Source organism: Pituophis catenifer, unplaced genomic scaffold (genome assembly GCF_029215685.1).
Source record: "Pituophis catenifer annectens isolate HBS135680 unplaced genomic scaffold, rPitCat1.0.hap2 SCAF_1, whole genome shotgun sequence".
Classification (NCBI taxonomy): domain Eukaryota; kingdom Metazoa; phylum Chordata; class Lepidosauria; order Squamata; family Colubridae; genus Pituophis; species Pituophis catenifer.
In genome coordinates this window covers 100,162,757-100,185,933 of record NW_027256881.1, presented here as the reverse complement: position 1 = coordinate 100,185,933, position 23,177 = coordinate 100,162,757, and the positions used below count along the sequence as shown (strand labels likewise).

The 23,177-nt window shown below is 36.7% G+C and overlaps 1 protein-coding gene across 1 annotated transcript in view; it reads right to left on the bottom strand.

Moving 5' to 3' along the window:
* The window catches only part of REV3L (REV3 like, DNA directed polymerase zeta catalytic subunit), an 80,974-nt gene that overhangs the window by 10,948 nt on the left and 46,849 nt on the right, over positions 1 to 23,177 (bottom strand). Inside the window, exons 15-25 of the mRNA XM_070932810.1 lie at positions 22,538 to 22,626; positions 21,459 to 21,584; positions 20,039 to 20,237; positions 17,440 to 17,551; positions 9,783 to 9,898; positions 9,139 to 9,257; positions 7,130 to 7,248; positions 5,350 to 5,491; positions 3,185 to 3,429; positions 1,762 to 1,870; positions 226 to 432 (exon numbers count right to left, since the gene is read on the bottom strand). Of these exons, the coding sequence (XP_070788911.1) occupies positions 226 to 432; positions 1,762 to 1,870; positions 3,185 to 3,429; positions 5,350 to 5,491; positions 7,130 to 7,248; positions 9,139 to 9,257; positions 9,783 to 9,898; positions 17,440 to 17,551; positions 20,039 to 20,237; positions 21,459 to 21,584; positions 22,538 to 22,626 (1,583 nt within the window). The remainder of the gene's footprint in view (positions 1 to 225; positions 433 to 1,761; positions 1,871 to 3,184; positions 3,430 to 5,349; positions 5,492 to 7,129; positions 7,249 to 9,138; positions 9,258 to 9,782; positions 9,899 to 17,439; positions 17,552 to 20,038; positions 20,238 to 21,458; positions 21,585 to 22,537; positions 22,627 to 23,177) is intronic.

Sequence of the window (23,177 nt, the reverse complement as noted above, 5' to 3'; positions counted from 1 at the left end):
CATGACTGCCTGGACAAGTCCCTGTAGTTTGCTTAGCAGGGTTTTCTGGAAGTTTTTGCCTCTTCCTAGGATCACTCTCTTCCTAGGGCTGAGAGTGATTGACTCAAGGTCACCTTTCGGCTTCATGCAGAAGTAGATCTGATAGGTTTCCAGTGCCTTAAGCACTACATCAAAATGAGCCTCCATTATTGTTAACAAATTAATATTTTGTTTTCAAATACTTACTTCACTACATGGCATCCTTCCAGAAAAATTAGCAGCAGTATAACCAAAAGTGACGTTTGCTATAAGTTTAAGACCAAGCTGACGTGCGTCAAGCATTCGTGTGATAGTTTTGTCAAATTTGTAAGCTTTCATTGATTGCTTCACCATTATTCTAGTCTTTAAAATTTCTTCCAGCATTTTTGGCAGTACACCCTTTCTTACAGAAGGCTGTTACAAAACAAAAGCAATAATAGTAATAGCACTATTAATCCTCATGTAAATACTGTCTTTTTCTTAATGATATGTTTAGGCAAACTGTCCCCAAATGTCTCTAATACTTTAATTGACATCCTTCATGGTTTCCACTCAACTTTTCTATTTATTTATACATACACTGGAACATAGCTTGGCTCCATCCTCTTTCTTTAGGATAGCTTAGGACCCCTTCTGAGTAGGGTAGCTATGGAAAGGATGTGTTATTTTCATTTCTTTCTTTGGGGTAGGGATACGATACTTGCAATTCTGCAGCAATATGGGCGAATAAGCTAATATCTGAGTATTAAATTTACCTTTTTGTGAAATGAGTATTATTATTTATTTATTATTTTTATTTATTTTATTAGTCATATTTCTATGCCGCCCACTCTCCGAGGACTCTGGGCAGCTTACACCAAATTCAGTATACTAAATAGCATATTGCCCCCAACAATCTGGGTCCTCATTTTACCCACCTCGGAAGGATGGAAGGCTGAGTCAACCTTGAGCCGGTGAGATTTGATCCGCTGATCTGCCGAACTAGCAGTCAGCTAAAGTAGCTGCAGTACTGCACTCTAACCACTGCGCCACCTCGGCTCATTTTGTACTTTTTGAGTACTTTGTGGCTGAATTTTGTGGTTGGCATTTGGGAGTTCAAATACAATGTCCACTTTCTACTCAATTTCTTATCTGGTCAACTTGCCTTTTGAGAATATGATAGCCTCATATGATAGCCCTTAAGCAGTCCTTTCATTTCACTAAAGCTCTCCTTTGCCTGTTACTTTTTACTTTTCTTAGGGGAAGAAGATTAACTTGTGGTTAATAATAGGAAAGGGATCCAACAAAGTCAAAGCAGGAGAATTTTGTATTATTTCTTTTTCAATTCTCTATCCAATTTCTGGTTAAAACTGAGTTTCTTACTTTAAATTTTTTTAAAAATCTATGAATCAGTAAGAATCAGAATCAGAGAGAACCTTCTCCCTTGTTTTTCTTCCTAAGGGCTGACACGGGATGAATCTCTTCTTTGGGTGTCACATCATTCTGAAGCCAAGCACACCTGGGTGTCCCCATAGATAATGCTGCTCATCACACTTTTGAATGCTGAAAGGACGACTAATTTTTTTAAGTTCAATACTGTTTATCAATACCTACTATGTTCCCTAAAATTCTATAATTTATTTCCCATAACTATTAAGAGTATGAAGCTGAATTTATTTACAATTAAAGACAAAATTAAAGACAAAATACAAATAAAAGTAACTTTTATAAACACAACATTATTTGCTAAATAAAATAAAGTACCTTAACAAAAGCTATTCCACTGGGTGAGATTGTGATATCATGTCGAAGCTGGTATAGCAGATCAGGAGACACTCTCAGAGATGTGCATCCAAATTTAAATTCATCATTTCTAAAAAATAAGGAAGAATGAATGGTTCTAAACAGTCCATCTTTTCAGTCCCTCTCATGACCCAGCTTTTCCTGCTTGCAACCTCTATACTCATTCACTCACTTCTTTGCCTACTATTTTCTCCTTCTATCTTACAATCTTTTTTGTCTAGTTTCAGTTAAGTATGAATACATTTTTCCCTCTCTTTTCAATTGTGCAAAAATACCAAACTTCTTACAACAGACTAAAACAACAATATCCTCAACAATAACACTACAAAATAAAGCCAACAGATAAAAGCTGTGCTATTAATTACAAGTTTGGGAAAATAGGATGCTTTTAATTCATCAGCAACAGAACACAGAGTTGTGCTCGTAAATTTCTCTAGAGAAAAATACCAGTTTCTATTCTGTTGCTGAAATCTCCTCACTTGTTTCACTTATTTCTCTCAATACGTTTAGATTACTAATCTTTTTTTAGATCAAAAGAAAGATAGTTTGTAATCTTCATTATTCATGTAATAACTGTAATTCATTGTTAGGAGTTATATGGGGTACCCTTTTAGCCTATTTATATGAATCATGTCATAAATTAATACAATTAGCAAAATATGATATATTTGAATCTGCACAGTCACCATGTTTTTTTCTTTATTTCTTTTTGTTTAAGCAAATGCTCTCTCCAAATTGCCAATTATATCAATTAATTATATTGCATTTTAAAACTTGCATATATAGAGGTTGTCACTGATTTACGATCACAATTGGGACTGGAATCTTGGTCCTTCAGCAAAACAGCCATTAATTGAGATGCCCATGTGATCGACACAATCCCAGCATTCCCAGTTGTTAAGACCAAGAGAGCTGCCTGCTGGGAGGACATCTTAACTCCATATGGAGCCGAGATTTGCTCTCCACTCTGATCAGCAGCCCTTTGAGAGCTGAGAGCTCTTAGCCAAGAGCTGAGATTCCCTCACAGCAGGAAGCCCTTCAACAGTGACTCACTCTGTGTACTTGTGTGTGTGAGAGAGAGAGGTGGGGGGAGAGGGAGGGAGGAGAGGGAGAAGGAGAAAGACATTTTGTGACTGGTCTTAACTGCTTTGCAGGCCAGAAAGCACTCTTTCTGAAGGCATTGTAAATTTGAACATTGTTAAACAACTACTTGTTAAACAAGGACTACCTGTATTATTTGTCTATAGGCAAGACAGTTTTTTAAAAGAGAAATTTTAAGTATCCTAGAATTCTATAGTCACTTATGTAATCTGAAAAAGAGGGTTGATCATTTGTTCTATTAGTAATACAACTATGCACAGAGATTTAAATGATTAATACTTACTTCCCCAAGTTTTCAATATGTCCCAAGCATGTGGAAAAGCAGTAATTGTATGCTATCACTATGGATGGGTATAGAGACTGAAAATCTAGCACAAGGACAGTATTACTATAGAAACGGGATTCTGGCTCCATTATTAAAGGAATGCACTGAGGGGCTCTCATTTGAGCTCGCTGTTGAACGCTAGGTGTCACAGCAATGTAATTCATTGGTTTGGCAATTCGTAGCATCATTGATTCCACACGATACTAAATAAAACAAAAACCTCAGTAATTAGCAATCCAACCTAGAAATTGAATGCATGTTTATCAACATTATGATGAACAAAAGTCCAACAACTCAGGAGCAATTTATTCACAAATATTAATAATTAAAGCTATAATGTGGAGATCCCAGCATCAATAGCTGGTATAAAACATTAATTAGGAAATAAAAGCTGCATCCCATGTTTATTTTTCAAAGGAATGCCTATCTACTCAAGAACACAATTCTGAGACCAAAGGCAAGTGCCAGAGATAAGACAACAGAAAATATAATCTACCCTAGAACTAATTCAGGAACCAAAAGTATTTGTGGCTAGTTATCTCTCTTCTCAAAGAGGAAGGATAGACCTGAAACCAAAATAAATTTATTTATTTATTTATTTATTTATTTATTATATTTCTATACCGCCTTTCTCCCGTAGGACTCAAGGCGGTGTACAGTCAAGAAAAATATAGACACACAAACATCATAAAATTGCTAATTAAAATTGTTACTTAGTTTGGTCAATTAAATAAAACCCAGAATTAGATAACATTTAAAAAATCATTTGCATGTTTGTATGTTTAGCCCTGCCTGTTGGAACATCAGGGTCTTGAGGGCACGGCGGAAAGCACAGAGATCAGGGATATTCCGTATCTCCGGGGGCAGTTCATTCCAAAGGGTTGGAGCCCCCACAGAGAAGGCCCTCCCCCTGGGAGTCGCCAGTCGACATAATTTGACTGACGGTACCCTGAGTAGTCCCTCCCTGTGAGAACGAACTGGTCGGTGGGAGGCTATTGGTGGCAAAAGACGGTGTCGTAGGTACCCAGGTCCTAAGCCATGGAGCGCTTTAAAGGTGATAACTAACACCTTGAATCGCACCCGGAAGACCACCGGGAGCCAGTGCAGCTCGCGTAGGAGAGGTGTTACATGGGCGTAATGAGCTGCGCCCATAATCACCCGCGCGGCTACGTTCTGGACCAGTTGGAGCCTCCGGGTGCTTTTCAAGGGGAGCCCCATGTAGAGAGCATTACAGTAGTCCATACGGGAGGTAACTAGGGCATGAGTGACCGTGCGCAAGGCGTCCCGATCCAGAAAGGGACGCAACTGGCGGATCAGGCGAACCTGATAAAAGGCACCCCTGGCCACGGCCGTCAAATGATCTACTAAAGATAACCGTGAATCCAGGAGGACACCCAAGTTGCGGGCCCTCTCTGTGGGGAGCAAGATCTCATCCCCTATTGTCAGTGATGGTACCAGCTGACTATACCGGGACGCCGGAAGCCACAGCCACTCGGTCTTGGAGGGGTTGAGTCTGAGCTTGTTTCTCCCCATCCAGATCCGCACGGCCTCCAGGCAACGGGACATCACAGCAAGGGCATCATTGGGGTGGTCTGGGGTGGAGATGTATAGCTGTGTGTCATCAGCATACTGATGAACACTCACCCCAAAACCACGGATGATCTCACCTAGCGGTTTTACATAAATGTTGAACAGAAGGGGTGAGAGGACTGACCCTTGCGGCACCCCACAAATAAGGTGCCTCGAGGTCGACCTCTGCCCCCCTGCCAACACAAACTGCGAACGGTCAGAGAGGAAGGAGGAGAACCACCGAAGAACAGTGCCCCCTATTCCTAACCCCTCCAGCCGGTGCAGTAAGATACCATGGTCGATGGTATCAAAAGCCGCTGAGAGATCTAATAGGACCAGGATAGAGGAGCAACCTCTGTCCCGAGCCCTCCAGAGATCATCCACCAATGCGACCAATGCCGTTTCTGTGCTAAAGCCTTTAATGATTGGCTAAAGCCTTTATGTTACAGCTTGTCTGTAACATAAAGTAATTGTTTATGTTTACTATAATTCTCCACAAATTAAAAAGGATATGTTCATTTTTAAACAATTAAATCAAAGCAATTAAAGGTTACCTGTGATCCTCTTGTCAATACATGCAAGAACTGAATTCCAAACAGCCTTGCCATTTCACTTGTTCTGCCAATCAAGTCCACTTGTTCTAATAGCTGTATATTCCCACGAACACGACTAATATAATAATCTACGATTTTCCACCTTTAAAATAAAAGCATTAATATGTAAAATATTCAAAATTAAACCACAAGAGTATTTTGAAAAAAAATGCCAAGAACTTGCTAAGAGTTTTAAAAATGAAAAACAATACAATATTACTCTTTGATACAAAAGTTAACAAAACTGCTATATGATGGCTCTACTGAAATATGAACTTATGTATTTCAGATCTATTCATACTACTGGCTTTCTCTACAGTCACTATGGAAAAGATTTTTCATCCACAAAGGTGCAAATCTCATATTTAGCTGTGTCAATATTAAGACAGGCAGCTGTATCTTTCTCCAGGGCTATTGTGAATATAGACCTGAACTTCTTCTCTCTCATATATAATACTTGATTGGGGGTGGGGGTGGTGTCATACATCATGGCCCCTTTTGCTTGTACTCTTCCCGGTACACTATGTGTTTGAATCTTGAGATGATGAATCTTGAGATGAAGGGGGGAAAGTAACCCTTATTTGATTATTAGTGTTGCAGGGAAGATTGTAGCCACAATTTCCTTGGTGCCCTTTGATTTGGATATATGATGATATACGGTAAAAGCTTAGGCAGTTGGAAATCTGACTTGTGGTTTCAGTTACTTATAGAAATAAATCCATGCTACATTTTAGGAGGTACTGTTAGACCTCAGAAAGGAAGTAGTTTATTGAGATCAGCTGATGGTATCTAGGTGACCTAACATACCTTTCTGTGAAAAGTAAAAAAAAAAAAAAAGAGTTGTGAGGAACGTGAGGATCACCAAATGCTGCCACCTTTTTCTGTGGCAAATTTCCATAAAGCTACAGAAGATGCATTGTGAATCTTTAGACAATATCAAATATCTTTGTTATTGATTACCACCTATTACCTCAGAATACAAATTGTCTTGTGAAGCTTTGAGACAATGTGAAATAATTGCAAATTCAATAGATTAAATAATTCTGTTTGTTTACAATAGCATTGACCTGATAATTCAGATCATGTAATTGTCATACATTTCAGCCGATTCCATGAGAATTGTATTTTAAACGTAAAAGTAGAGTGGTTTATCAAGCTTACTGTATTCTTAATTAGTTGTATAGCAATGTATTTTTAGATAGCACGGCACTATTCAGTGAATAGACTTATAACAGAGCTATATAACAAAACACTATGAAAACAAGCAGCAGCAGGCCTCATACTTGCCATGAACTGAAACGGTCCATTTCTTCCTTTTTTTAAAAAAACTGAGACTTGTTATGAATTGAATCTAATAAATTCAAGTCATTTGTTAATATAGGACACTATTATTCCACCAGTCATGCAATGTCTTTCCTAAACAAACCACAACTAAATAGTGTTCAAGGTCCAGAATGGCATTCCAAGCAGCAATTAATCTAGAATGCAAGTCTAATCTTCTGTTCTCCTTTTCACACACCAACAGAAGAGAAAAAGATCAGGGGGAGACTGCAAGCAATTTGATCAACCACAAAATGTGCCTGATGACATCAGGAAAATGAATTTGGAGGTCTGATCTATAATGCTGACCTGTTGATTTACAACTTCAGAATGTCACTTACAATTATAATTTCTCTTTTTTAACATATATAATAATTGCATTCAGTACCAGGCAATTAAAATGCTCATTACAGACAATTACCGATAGATGTCTGCCTTGTTGTCAAACCAATCAGACAGAACACGAGAAGTGAAGAGTGGGAAACGCTGATGAAGTATATGAAAGCTCACATTTTCAAATGTATAGTTGGTCAAAGCCACCTAAAAAATAGAAAATTTGGATTATATTTTTCTATAGTTTATATCCAGAACATGGAATGGAATTACATAGAAATAGGTTGAAAACTGAGACAACTTTTAACAGTTTCATTTTACAAAGAATTTGGTACAGAACAGGGCAAGGATTCAGATTTCAAACACTAAATACTGACCAAAATCTCAGAACATATGCCAGGAAAATGTTGAAGGAAGACAAGAGCAAACCCTTTACACCACCAAGAGACACCTTGGGCTCTCAGTGACTTTGAGCTTTGATAGGCTTTGCATCACTAAGATAATCAGAAATGCAGCTAAAAATACTTCCCATCTCTATCAACCAATAACTAATATATTATTGCTGCATTCTAATAATGCAGAAAAACTAGATGGGAGAAAAATCAGCAATAAATGTGTTTCAAGACGAATAGGTTCTATATTTATATCTATCTCTGGTTATTTCTATCTTAATTCACACAAAGGACCTGTCCTTCTATGAAGCCAATCAGGGCAACCATCAGCATCGGATGCCTCAGCCATAGTCAGATATTAAGGCCACATTACAATAATTTAAAAAATATCCCTGATCCAGTATCTGTCACTAGCCTAATTGTCCCTCCTCCACTCAAGAAGCAGGGACCATTTGCTTTTCCTTAAAAAATATGTGAGTGATAGTTACCTAACCTAATCATTACAAAGTGCAGGAAATCAATTCTAAGCAAAGGAAAAACAAATTAGCCTATAAAACTAATTACAGCATGATTACAGAAACAGAGTTAATTCTAAAAGTCAAAATATTTAGAAACTGGTAGTTACCCATAGGATACTGCTAAGCAATTCTGGGAGTTTATATTCAATGGAAGAGAATACCTATAGTTCAGGATTGAACGGTGGGGAGTTCTTACTGCTGAGCTTGGATGCTTGCTTGAAGACATTTCATTATCCAACTAGGTAACATCATCAATGCAAGTGAGTGCGGGGTTTGCTGCCTATTTATATGTAGTACTTGCTCTGCCACTTTGGTGGGGAAGTGGTTTTCTCATTGGTGATTCCTTGATTAGACTATTTTTCTACATGATTGTCGGGTCCTTTGTGCTCTCCGAGCTTGGTTTTCTTGCAGGCTGCATGATTGTTCCTGCTTACCCTTATGTGGGCTGCTGGAGGGATGTGTAGCCTTTTTGTTTCCTTCCTAGGTTTCTTATTGTCTATTTTGTGTAATATGTATCTGTGCATCTATTGATGACCAATTCATCCTTCAACAACTTCTTTGAAGAAATGATTACACTCAAATTGTACTCACACATCAGACACGAGATTGGAAAAGAATGACTTACAATAGAAGAGAATGACTTAGATTGACACTATACAGACAAGTTTAATTTATATATTTCAAGCAAAATAACACTAGGTTAGTAAGCAACTGTTCTTTAAACAGAAAACCGCCCAAAAGATTAACCAGGATATATTACTGAATTATCCAGCAATAGGTATCTAGTACTATTTTGCTCTACCCAACCTTTGCTATTTCCTCCTTTCCTCCACAATGCAATAACTCAAATAATGTAATTTGATTCTTTCTATAGTATTCTGAAGTCAGCAAAGGTACAGTCAAATAAATTGTTCCCTGTATGCTTTGGACAGTTGTTTGGCAAAAGAGTGAAAGAATATAATTACTAAGATATTTCCAGATTTTGTATTTCTTTTATTATTTAGAAGCAAGTAAACTGCCTAGATAAAGAAAACTCCATAAGCATATTTCTAACATTCTGAAAACAAAATGAGTAATTTATTTCAGAATAAGCCCTTTGGAAATGTTATTTTATAATAATCTGAATTTATATACACCTAATAATCCTATTGCCCTTTTCCTAGTTTAGTAATTTTGCCAGATGTTACCTCATGTCTCATAATTCTCCAGATATTTAATATAACTCTTCCAACAATGTTTATTTCACTCATTGTATCTGCTCCATATTCATCTAGATCTGAAGCAAATCTGTTCTCTTTCTTATCGTCTAAAATAAAAAATGAAAAAAATAAATTTAATGACAAATACTAAATGTGCAAGTATCAGAACAAATCATTGATTTATTATAATGGTAATAAACCATCCTGGCAAGTTGTATGCTGTATCACAATTTAAGAATACAGACACAATGCTCATTTTTTTCCCTTGCACCACTGAACCAGGAGAAGAAAAATTTAACACTTTAAGAAACAGACCTGCAGGTCTGAATTTATGTCATAACAATGCATATATACCTTTGGCTTCATAGGTAATAAAAATCTGATTGCCTATCCCTCTGTGGCAATTATACTTCATATTTGCTGCCAAACATCAGGTCCCTTACCAGAAATAAGGTTAGAAATACCAGTAGAATATGGGTACAGCTATCTAACATCACAAATTTAGTAAGTCAAATTTCTCTATTAAACTGATGAATTAACAGCTTGCTATAGGGGCAGAATGCACTCAGCTAATGGTCATTTCAAAAAAATGGACAGAAGACTCATAACTAACACATGGTTCACAAACACACCTGGAACACGAGAGATCATCTGACATAAATCAACATCCAGAGCAGCAGCTCTCTGTAAGAGGTATCCCCAAGAATGCATTTGGACTTCATAGCCTAACAAAATATCTGGATCATACCTAAAAAGAGAAAGATATGTCTTCATATAACCAATTATTTAATTTAAATTTATTCATTAAAGCTGCAAATGTCACTAAATTAAATAGTTTAATTTCCTATGAGGTACTGTGTGGAAAGGAGTACACAAATTTGATCTTAAGTACTGTGTACAGATAGCCCTCGACTTATGACCACAATTGAGCCCAAAATTTCTGCTTCTAAGTGAAAGAGCTGTTAAGTGAATTTTGCCCCATTTTACTACTTTTCTTGCCACAGTTGAGTGAATCACTGCAGTTGATAAGTTAGTAACGTAGTTAAGTGGAATCTGCCTCTCTCTTGAATTTTCTTGTTAGAATGTTACAAAAGGTGATCACAACACCAGAACACTGCAACCATCATAAATATGAGTCAGTTGTCTAGCATCTGAATTTTGATCTTGTCACCATGGGGATACTGCAATGATCGTGTGAAAAACGGTCATAAGTCACTTTTTAAAGTGCCATTATAACTTTGAATGAACTGTTGTAAATCAAGAACTACCTGTATTGTCATTATTTGTCAAATAATTGGATTGGGATTCAAGTGAAGATGACAAATTAATTTGGAACCTGGAGTTTTTGAATTCTAAAAAATGCTCTGGCCTGACTAAAGGCATCATGGATCTGGAGAGTGCTGAATCCTATAATATTTCATTCAGATAGAAAAAATTGTTGATCCACTTGATAGAAAACTATTCTAATGCTAATTAATTACCAATTAAAAATAATCAAGAATCCGTTTAACAGAAACATTGGCTAAATATATATATATACGTATATCCAAAACTATTTTGCTTACCCTTGTGAAGAAAATGAAGAATATTTATATTCAGAATAATAATTTCATTCTTATCAAGACATTAATTCTGTGCCTGAATTGTAGCATATCAAAGCTTCTGCTGGGGGATTCATACATGAATGAATGAATGCTTCTTCTTATAAAATATTTTCTCTATATGGGAAACTAGACCTAAAAAGATTGACTAGCTCAGTGAGACTACACTATGTGCACTATGTAACATAAAGCAGAGTGTCAAGGATTTTTTTAGTCCAACAAGTTTTTGAAGGCTTTTTTCTACACAAAAATTAGGATAAATGAATTCAGAGGGGCATTTTTGTAAAAAGAAATAAAAAAAATACCCCGGATGCTTGAAAATATAGCAGTTTTTTTAAAGAATTTTTCTGTGTATCTTTAGTTACATCTCTTTTGTGCGGGGGTCTCTTTAGTAGATAGAAATGGAGACCTTAATGTAATTGATACAATACAGCTCTCTGGTTCAGAAATCTATCTAGCTGATACACTGAAATAACAGGAGTACTTTGAATAAATAGCAATAATTGGGTGCGTATGCTCCCAAGTATTGGGAGAGTTAAGAAATTTCTTAAACATTTCTGTTACTTAAATTCTAGTTTTATAACCCGGAAAGAAAATGTGTGTGTGTGTGTGTGTGTGTGTGTGTGTGTGTGTATGTGTATAACAATATAAAACAATATGAACTCTTTATTATCAGCTTTTCTTCAATATAGTCATAAAAATCGATGATGATGTTTTCCACAGTTAAAGTATGGCATCTATTCCTGCCCTAATGTTTATGACGAATATTACTAATTGGACAGATAATATTTTTGTGCACATTTCCAAATTCAAATCCAGTATTTTCAATTAAATAAAATTTATAGCATGCACTTTCTTCCGGAAGTTCAAGGTAGTCTACATAAATTATCTCTTACAATTTTTCCCACTGATCTCAAATCATCCCATGAGCTTTCATGGTTTAGAATGGAGTTGAACCTGGGATTCCTTGGTGCCAATCAACCTTTCGACCATTATACTAGACTGGTTCTCCAATTATGTTGTAGCAAATCATGTAAAAGATTCCTAACTGACATGTTGGTGAGCCATAGTCTAAATGAGTAAATAGGACTGAGTAAGTAGGACTGAGATATATAAGTAAATAGACTGTTAAGTAAAATAGTTTTACTTATTTGGTTTGCAAACTTTGCCAAAACTTCACTAAGTAAGACACAGATCAGAAGAAGTTTATATGTAATCTAAATTATATCATTCAGATTTGTCCAACTTTAATACCTGAAAATCTTATCTGTATTAATGTGATGATGGATTCATTGAATTATTTCAACATACTCATAAGACAAACAAAATATTCATTGAATTTTAATGGAATTTTAAATTAAGATATGTAACTTGTTTGATTACAGCAATGCTACATGTTTATTGCTAGTGTTATTTCACATTAAAAAGGTCACTAGTGAAGTAACAGGAATAGTTACAGCTATTAAGTTTTTAAATTCCATTTTCAGTTCTACTTGGTACAGAATTCACAGAAACTGAGCTTACAAACTAAAAACCTTCATGGAGAAAGCCATTGCAGTTTAACTAAATACCTTCTCGGAGTGAAAATTTATTAATATATTTCACCATCTATAACCAGGCAAGTTTCTTTGATAGGAATATATATGTGTATGTCTCAGATTTGGTCCACAGAGACTTTTCTGCACTATGACTTTTCTGTCATTTCAGAAACCATTTGGTTATTTCTGTACATTTGTTTTGTATTCCTCAATTACAACAGATAACCCAACAATAAAAACTGTAATCAAGTACACTGAATACATATTAAGAGATCAGCATTAATTTAGCTGCTCTGCTAAATTTTATTTTTCTACCACATGCAATTCATAGTCATCAAAGATATTACACTGTATAGTAGAATTATACAGTTGTAGTGAAAGTTTGACCATTTCTTCTCCTCTCTGCTTTTCTAATAAAGCTATGAAATTTTCATTTCCACTAATCACAATTTAATGTGTTATCCAAATAAAAAAATCATATTTTTAGCAATAATAGGAGGGAACAAGAAAGGTTTGTAAACTATAGGTTAAAATAGCTTGTTTCCATTAACCAATATTAAAATGAACTATAGTTGTTAGGTTGAGTAACATAAGCCACACTTAATAGGTCAGTCACCAAATTGTTTCAAAGGAGAGACAAGATGCATATTCAAAAATTACCTAGCCTTCAAACTACAGATAGTTTAAACCATTCCCAAACCTTTATTTTATCTGCAAAACAATATAGAATGATCTTTATATGAAGCTGACTGGAATGTGGAAGTGCAAATTAACATATTCTAATTCGTGTCTTTGTCTCATTCAAAAGAATTCTCGAATTTCTACTAAACCCAACAAAACTGAATTTGCAATAATGATAATAATTCATAATATTAGCAACAAAAGCTATTTTGAGCACTGTTTTGTCCAATACAATATTTAATGAAATTAATGTCATAACCAAAAATAATGGGTTGGGGGGGAATAATAAAAATTTCAAATATACTCAAATCCAGGTGGTCATTTATTTGAAATATAATTTCACAGATTTCAACCAGTGGTGGGATTCTGCCGGTTCTAGGCAGTTCGGCCGAACAGTTTGTTAAATTGCTGGCTCGCCCCGCCCCTTGTCCCGCCCCTCCGCACCACTATTTATTGCCAATAAATAGTGGTGGGCGAGGGGCGGGTGAGCCAGCAATTTAACAAATGGTTCGGTGTTTTTTTGTAATTTTATTGGCCCGCGGAGCCAGCTGATCGGCTAGAGGGGAAAAAACTGTTTAAACTCTTGCCGCGGGGCTTCAAAGGGCCTCCCTACAGCTGATCAGTGTTAAAAGAAAACAAATGAGTAGACCGATGGTTCCCAAAGTGGGCGATACCGCTCCCTGGGAGGCGTTGGGATGCCTTAGGGGGGCGGTTAGAGGCAAGGGGGGGGTGGCAGGGGGGCGCTAGAGGCAAAAGGGGGTGGCAGAGGGGCGCTAAGTGGCAAGGAGGGTGGCCCCCACCCTTTGGCCTGTGCAGTTACCTCCTTGCAAGCAAACAGCAAGAAAAAACAACTCCTTTCAACTACAGTGTAGGCTAATTAGCCCGTTGATTAGATCGGCCTCCCAACTCTCAGCTGATTTGCTCTCAGCTGTTTTGCCCAGGGCTCTGCTGCTTGTGCAAAGAGCTAAATTGCTGGAGCAGATTTTTTTTCTCCTTATGCAAATCAACCTTAAAACGAAACTGAAAGTAAAGCAGGCTGTTGGCTTTGCTGTAACGTTGGAAATTTAGGCAGCAGCAGATTTCTTTTCTTTTACCTCACCAAAAAAGGTAGGTGCAAACAATGGGAAATTTAGGGCAAAAGAGGAGTTTTCAAGATTTTAAAACACAAAAGAAAAAAAAGCTCTATTTAACTAGGGAATTGTAATAATTGAGATACTATTAATTGTATATTGTGTTGAAAGCAGAAATGGTTAAGTTGTGGTTTGGAGGAATATATGGGGGAAATTATTTGGTTTATTATTATTGGTAAATATAATTAATTGATTTGTAAGAAATTGGATTGCATAGAAATAATTGGAATATTCATGTTCATATTGATTAATATACAAAAAAGATAGTTATATAACTAATTGATTTATATTAAAATGTTGAATTTGTATTAAACAACTGTAATATTACATAATTAACCAATGTGAGGATGGATATAAAAATAGATGACAATGGGAAGGGGTATAATATAGAATAGAAGGGAAAAATTGAATTTGATTAAGATTAGAGATAAGGATGAAGGGTAATATTGTTTTTTTAAAAAAATAGATGACGAATAAATATGGCAAAAAGGAAATATAGAAATTGTAAATTTAATTGAAACGACTAAACACCATAGGTTCACTGCTGCCGCTTCCCATACGGGAGAAGAAAGAGATGGAGAGAAAGAGAAATGAAGTAGAGAAATGGGGGAGAAAGAAATGAAGGAGAGAAATGGGGGGAGAAAGAGAAATGAAGGAGAGAAGGGGGGAAAGCGATGAAGGGGAGAAAGGGGGAGAGGAGAAAGAGATAGAGAGAAAGAAATGAAGGAGAGAAATGGAGGGAGAAAGAGAAATGAAGGAGAGAAGGGGGAAAGAGATGAAGGGGAGGGAGAAAGTGATGGAGAGAAAGAGAAATGAAGGACAGAAATGGAGGGAGAAAGAGAAATGAAGGAGAGAAGGGGGGAAAGAGATGAAGGGGAGAAAGGGGGAGGGAGAAAGAGAGATGAAGGAGAGAAAGGAGGGGAGAAAGAGAGATGAAGGGGAGAAAGAAAGATGAGAGAGATGAGACACCCAAAAATACCTGTTTAAAAGAAAATACTGGGAGCCACAAAATCTGGGTGGGAGTAAGTGATATGGAGTTGGCAATGCCCACCCAGGTTTAAGGTTGTATTTAAGTGTTTATATGTGTTTAAGGTTGAGTGTTTAAGGTTGCAGACATCCGATCGCTTCACCCTGCAGCCAGTCCTGTAGGCCTGTGCCCATCTTCCACCTGGGCAGCAGCGGCCTACCTACCCTGGTTGTATCACCTTGCCCTGCAGCCGGCCCGAACGCCCGCCTCGGACTGCCTCCGATTGCTCCAGCAGGTCATTTTTATTTAATTAATTTAATTAAGAATGCTGCAATGGGCATAAATGATGACCAGTCAAAAGTGCAAGGACCTGTCAGAAATCACTTTTTTCAGCCCTCTGGGTAGTCCCTATGTGCATATGGACTACTCAGAGGGCTGAAAAAGTTATTTTTGACCGGCCCTCGCACTTTTGACCAGTCCTTGAACTTACGACTGTCCTCACATTTTATGTTTTGCGCCCTATCTTGTCACCGTGGTGAAGAGAAATAGTGGTGAAATGACTGACATGGTTGTTAAGAATGCCGCAACGGGCATAAATGTCAGGAAGGTCATAAGTGCGAGGACCGGTTAAAAATGTGAGGACCAGTCAGAAATGACTTTTTTCAGCCCTCTGAATAGTCCCTATGTGCATATGGACTAGTCAGAGGGCTGAAAAAGTTATATTTGACCGGTCCTCACACTTTTGACCAGTCCTTGAACTTACAATTGTCCTCACATTTTACGTTTTGCGCCCTATCTTGTTACAGTGGTGAAGAGAAGTAGTGGTGAAATGACTGACACGGTTGTTAAGAATGCTGCAACAGGCATAAATGTGAGGATGGTCATAAGTGCGAGGACCGGTCAAAAGTGTGAGGACCAGTCAGAAATGACATTTTTCAGCCCTCTGAGTAGTCCCTATGCACATAGCCACACCCACCCGGTCACATGACCACCTAGCCACGCCCACCCAGTCACATGACCACCAAGCCATGCCCCCAACTAAGCCACGCCCACAGAACCAGTTGTTAAAAAAATTGAATCCCACCACTGATTTCAACATAGAAGAATTATTATTTTGCTAAATGAAACCAGAGACTGAAAGTCCTGCATTAATTTGATTTTAGAGGGGGTGTAACTTTTATCCCTCGAACAGTAAAAATATTGTATCAAAACTATCTAAAAGTACATATCAGTCCAATCATTGGCCAGTCCTAGGAGCTGACATGCAGCATTTCAGGAAGTGTTTACCAGGTAACAACCCAGATGTTTGGTTTGCCTTTTTCATGATAGAGAAATCAGTGTGCTTTCTTCATTCAGTGAAGCCTTCAGCGGTCAAGTCTTCATTTGTTGATCTTCAGAGATAAAGAAAAATTGTAATGTTCTATTGTTTGGAATGATTTTTTTTTTTTATGCAGACAAGTGATATTTTTTCCTATACTTCCAAAATGGTGGAAGGTTTTAAAAAATTAAAAGAACAGAATTGGTTTGCTATTTCCAAGTTGTTTTGTAAGTCAGACGGAGCAGCGGATTCCCAAAAAAGAGAAAGATAAAATTAATTTCCTTACCTGTAATTTTGTCTTCTCTGAACAGGAATCCGCTGCTTCGTCAGGACCCACCCTTTGCTGGTTGCTTTCAGCAACTCTAGTATTCTGGTTTCCTGGATTTGGTCAATGCCATTCTCATCAGAAGTTTTCTAGTTGGAGAGAGAGAGAATTGCAAATGTACTCTGCCTAGTACACATTTTCCTTGAGAATGTATTCCAGCCAGAAGTTTCAAAGTTTAGCTTTCTCGATAACAATAAGACTTCAAAGCTTTGGCAGTTGATTTGAAGAAAGACACATCTGAACTTCTATAAGTGCATGATCAGAGGATGCTATAAGAGCATGTAAGGAACTTGAAAAAGATACACCAAACTGAATTTGGAAAAGGAGAGGTTTCCCTTTGGAGAAGACATATGTAAAAAAAAAATCATGCCTACCTATTTACTTTTGCCTGAATCACAAGGAGCAATGAGCTTTGCTCTGAAATTGTCATAAAAATCACCCCTTTCCTGCCTATTGGTAGATTTTTTTTAAAAGTTGTATTGTAAGACAGTAAGAAGTTTTCTAGATTTCACATGCATCTTAGGGATATTACAATTTCAGTACTACTGATGTGAATTCTGGTTTAGAGATCTGAATAAATATACCTTAAAAGATAAATATATTGTTATGAAGACCCAAAGCAAACTTTTATAAAAAAATAAAACTGTTAAAATATGGGGACATAAGAAAGAGAAAGGAGACCAAAAGTCAAACAAAATTTATAAGCTGAAAATAAAAACAGAATACTACCTTTTAACAATATTCACTACCTCCTGGAAAAGTGCTCTCTCATCAGTAGCATATGTGACTTCCAACCCTGAGATACCAGATCTTGCAAGCAAAGGGGCATGTTCTCTATTACCTGAAAAGCAAATTAAAATGGATTTATTTCTTAAGAAAAACTTGATCATTTCAGTTTTGATAGTGAGCAGTACAAATAGTACTCCAGGCACTCCCCCTTCCTCCACCTGCTGCAGACAAAGCATGAACAAGTTCATGTCAATTTTTTATTTAATTCTATCATATTGAAAAGCATACACATTTTTGAATTTTTTTAGAATGCTATACCACTGATTTTTCTAAGGTTCAAACGCTATAACTTTTCACAAACATGAATCACAATAAATCGTCATATGCACCATTTTATTAATCTATACTAGAAAAATGACTGTTGCATTATTTACTATGATGATACTAAAATTTTTCTTAGATTTTAATTCCTGCTACCAATCTTTGTTATTCTACATTATGAATATGCCTGATTTGGAAGAAGAAAACCATGCTACATTAATCTCTATCAATATACACCATTTAAATATTGCTGGTCTTACACATGACAAAGAGGTAGAATATTAATCAATATAGATCTCATTAACAAAACTGCTTTGGTATCCAAGCACTAAGCTCTCTATGCAAAGAGCACCTTGCTTTCTCTTATACAAAAGATCATGGACTATCTTTTACAAGATATTCTTCATATAGGCAGGAAACAAACTGATGGGAATGATTCTGGATAGAAGTGGCTACTGAACATTTCTCAATGTAAAGATAGGGTACACTCTCTTTGAGGACAGTGCAGGACTATGATAATCAACTGAGATTAGGAATGAGCATTATGAAACATGGTTTTTCAGGCAACTACTATGTAGCCTAAGGCCTGCCCATAGGACAAATGGAAAAATATTCAATATTGTTAGAAATTTATTGATAATCACATCAAAACAATTAAAAACACATTTATTACTTCTAGTTCCAAGTAAATTATTTTTAAATAGCCACACAACACATACATGGCCAAAATCAAGTTGAGGTTGAAACACTTTCGTAGATTTTTCTATTTTAATTTGATCATGATTTTTGTTGTAATGGTCCAACATTAGTCAATGTGTTTTTAGAATTTAAAAAGTTTATGGTAGAGCAATCACAAATGAGATTTTACTTTGTCAGCCAAGAGTATCTTAAATGAATAAAAAATTCAGTATTAATAACTCTGCAACATTAAATACAACCTCTGTTTTTTAAAGAAAATGTGCTAAATCTATTATGGTTGAATTCAGTCTATATGTTTTCTTTTTAGTTTCTGAAGGCAGCCTCTAGAAAGACATAATTTAGTAAAAACAATCTATTGCTTTAAAATTAAATATTTTAACGAAAAATGCTATCAAAGGATGCTAAGGTAAGAATAGGAATTACTTAATAACCAGAAATAAAAGTGGATGAAAGATATGTTTTATCATGTTACATTATGTTATTCAGAACTTTAATAACAGCATAGTTACTGAATATAAATCTAAGAGTTTATTATTTTATTCTTGTAATTAAGTTTAAATATTTTTTTCACTAGCCTAAACCAGTGGTACTCAACCTTTAACAGCTGGAGAGCCACTTCACCATTAACTGTTGCAGAGCATAACATCAAACATGAATATTGCAATTTTTCTTCATGGTGCTACCTGATTTTTGGTGGTGCTTGTCACCACATACAATATTTACTGAAACATGTCATGGCGTATCATTTTTCCCCATTGCTGTTATCCTTGTTTCTTATTGGTTGCTGGGAAAAAAAGGGAGGCTTCCCATTCTCTCCCATGGCTGCTGGGTTGGAGTGATTTCTATTCTTACCTGGCAGGGGGATCCCAGCAGCTCCTTCGCTTTCCTCCTATGGGAGGAGGTACTTCATTGACTCCCACACTGCCGGTCCTTTGGTCAGTGCTCCCCGCGCTGCCTGATAGAGTGGAGCGCCGATCAGATGCCTACACTGCGAGAGCCGCCTGTAGGGCCTCAAGAGCATCCAGCTCTAGAGCCACAGGTTGAGTATCACTGGTCTAAACAAAGCCAAAAAGGTACAATACAATAAGGGCCCTCTTTAGACCCTACAAAGATCAGAGAAAACCACACAACAACCCTTATGCAACATATAACATATTCCATGTTCTATCTTTATTCAAACCAATTAAGACAGATTACCAAAACTGAATTCCTTGAACAGTCCCAGGAAATTAAAAAGGACTAGTTCAGCACAAGAGTTTTGAGGCCTGCCATCTAGGATATGCTTTCCTCTTTATATATCTTCAGGACTTCTGCAGGAGCATGCTACAAGATATTAAACACTGTTTAATATACACTTAGGTAGGTGTTAAGCATTACAGCCCTTGCAAATGTTCATAAAAAGATATAAGGTGGAAACCATCTATATAAGTCTATGATTCTACAATGAGATGACATGAATTTAAACACTAGCAAACATCGTTCAAAACCATATTTTTATTTATTATGTTTATTAATACCTAAATACAATAAATTCAAAATATTGGCAATAATTTTAACGAAAACAAAATGAAATAAGGACCTTGGCTTGTGATAGTTCTTGCTCTGTCTTTATCAATCACTATAGCACCAGTGATTTCCATTTTTTCAGTATCTGGCAATGGTGTGTCAGATGAGATGCAGTAGAATAAAGCACAGATAGGATCAAATTCAGGATCCGCCTCCAAATCTCTTCTTGTTCGAGCATGCAATTCTATACTTAGCAGTGTAAGATACTGTACCTACACAGAAAAGTTTACATTATTATCTCTTATTAAAATGATTTAAAATAAAACACTATAAGCAAAAGCTTTATCAACAATCAAGCTTTAGTTTATCCTTTAGCTGATTAATGTGAACTTTTTCAGGAATCAATAAAATCATGCAATTTAGTGCTAAGAGTTTATTAGATTTCTATACCGCCCTTCTCCCGAAGGACTCAGGGCGGTGTACAGCCATATTAAAACACATAGATTTATAAAATTTAAAACCAATTAAAATCGAAATATAAAAATTTGGCCGCGAATTAAAACATACATACATTTTAAAAATTCATACTAGGCCAGTCCGGCTTGCTGAAACAGAAGGGTCTTAAGAGCGCGGCGAAAAGTACGCAAGTCGGGACTAAGACAGAGCTGTAGGGGCAGCTCATTCCAGAGCGCTGGTGCCCCCACAGAGAAGGCTCTTCCCCTGGGTGCCGCCAGTTGGCATTGTTTGGCCGACGGCACCCTGAGGAGTCCCTCTCTGTGGGAGCATATTGGCCGGTGGGAGGTTGTTGCTGGCAGAAGGCGGTCTCGTATATACTCCGGTCCTAAGCCATGGAGCGCTTTAAAGGTGGTAACCAACACCTTGAATCGCACCCGGAAGACCACTGGGAGCCAGTGCAGCTCGCGCAGGAGGGGTGTTACGTGGGTGCGCTGAGTCGCACCCATAACCACCCACGCGGCCGCATTCTGGACCAGTTGGAGCCTCCGAGTGCTCTTCAAGGGGAGCCCCATGTAGAGAGCATTGCAGTAGTCCAGACGGGACATGACAAGGGCATGCGTGACCGTGCGCAGGGCATCCCAGTCCAGAAAGGGATGCAACTGGTGCATCAGGTGAACCCGATAAAAAGCTCCCCTGGCCACAGCCGTCATGTGATCTTCCAAAGACAGCCGTGCATCCAGGAGAACGCCCAAGTTGCGTGCCCTCTCTGAGGGGGCCAGGGTCTCGCCCCCAATAGTCAGCGATGGAACCAGCTGACTATACTGGGATGCCGGGAGCCACAGCCACTCGGTCTTGGAGGGGTTGAGTTTGATCTTGTTTCTCCCCATGTTTATCCATCCATGTTAATGGATAAATTAGTGAGTGCCTAGGAATATTCGCCAATCTTGATTTAAATACTTTCATTTTGAAAATTTCAAAAATGATCTGAGAAAAATGTATTGAGTATGTAAAGCATTTTCAATTAAAAAATGAGTTACCTCATGTAAAGCCTTTGCTTCTTGAAGGTTTTGTACACTTATTTTAAAACCGTAAGAATTGTTCAAAGATGGTCCTTCAATCTGAGAAGTTTCTTTCTTTTGAGTATTTATAGTAGTGAACTGGTTCTGTTAAATAAAACAACAAACTTATTGCTTAACGCATTGTAAGCCGCCCTGAGTCTCTGGAGAAGGGCGGCATATAAATCAAATTTTAAAAAAACAACAACAACCTTCTATTAAGGCTAATTTTTTGATAATTTAAATAATTTAACTCTCACAATCTTATTCATTCAACTGGTGTGTATAAATACTCAGACCATATTCCAGGTAGAAAATCACTGCCATATTGTTATAATTTCTAATGCTTTTTTCACAATTCCGATGGGAGCCTCTTTCTGTTAACACAAGACTTATACCTGGAAAGTGCCTCTGAAATAACCACATGGATAGAGAAAGCTTGCATACTCCCTTCTTCAATTTGCTGCACTCAATTATAGCTGATTACAAAAGACTAGGAATAGCTGCACCACTAATACTGACTATATCAGTAATACTGTGGATTTAGCATTTACAGCCACATGTTATAGCCACATAAATTGCAACTTATACCATGTAAAGTATTTTCTAGGTTGTTGCTAATGCTTATTAACATATCCTTCAATCAAAAAGATCAAACTCAATATGTCAAATGTGTTCTTCGAACATGGAAAGTTTAAGTTCCCCAAAAAGCATTAAATGTTCTTCACTATCAGTGTAATCTTTAAATGCATTTTCAATAGTAAATGCATACTTTTATGTGTAAAAAGCTAGCAACAAGTTTTCGTATTAAGTCATCAGAAATCAATCTAAAAGTGATTTCTGATATGGAGTATCACAGAAAGCCATTTTACAAATAATTCCTAAGCAATTTTCAGTATTCAAAGGTATTTATTTTACTCTACTAGACTCATTTCAGACTGCCCTATCATATCAACTTCCACAAAGAAGTTAATCTAGAATGAAATGAAGCAGGATGATCTTAAAACAAAACTTAAAAGACAAAAACCAAGTTAGCATAAAGTTTCATTCTTTCTTCTTACCTTAATTTGTGTTGTTAAAAGTACTTTACGAAGTGCATCAACATTTTTTCCTCGCCTAGAACTAAATTTTTGAACATCTCGTCCTATGGCTGAAAAAAGAATATTAATTTGTATTATAAAAATTTCTATGCATTTCAGTTACATAGCTCTAAGCAGCTTAAAATATAATGAGCATGCACACCAACAAAACAAGTAAACTGTAAGACCAAATTACAGTTGGTAATAAATACAACTCTGAATTAACTTCAATTCATGGCAGAACTGTATAGTTTCTTGTCAGGAATATTACAATGACAATCAAAAGTCCCTTCCAACTCTGATATTCTGTATTCTGTACAATGGATTAAATTATGTACAAAAACTTTGAAGGTTTATTTTAATTAAAAAGTTGCAGAGCACATGCTTTGCATTCAGAAAGCTACTGGTTCAATCACTAGCAACTTCAAATAGTGAGTAAAAATGAATATTTTCCAGATAGAATACATGTTGTACATGAAACAAGCAAATGTTAACCCCAATACTAAATCACAGAATGACATTTGATCATATTTTATTTTATATATTATGCAAATTAGGTAAAATGTTGCAAATTTATTAATCAGTGTCTGGAGGCCATTTAGGTCTCAATGGAAACAGACTT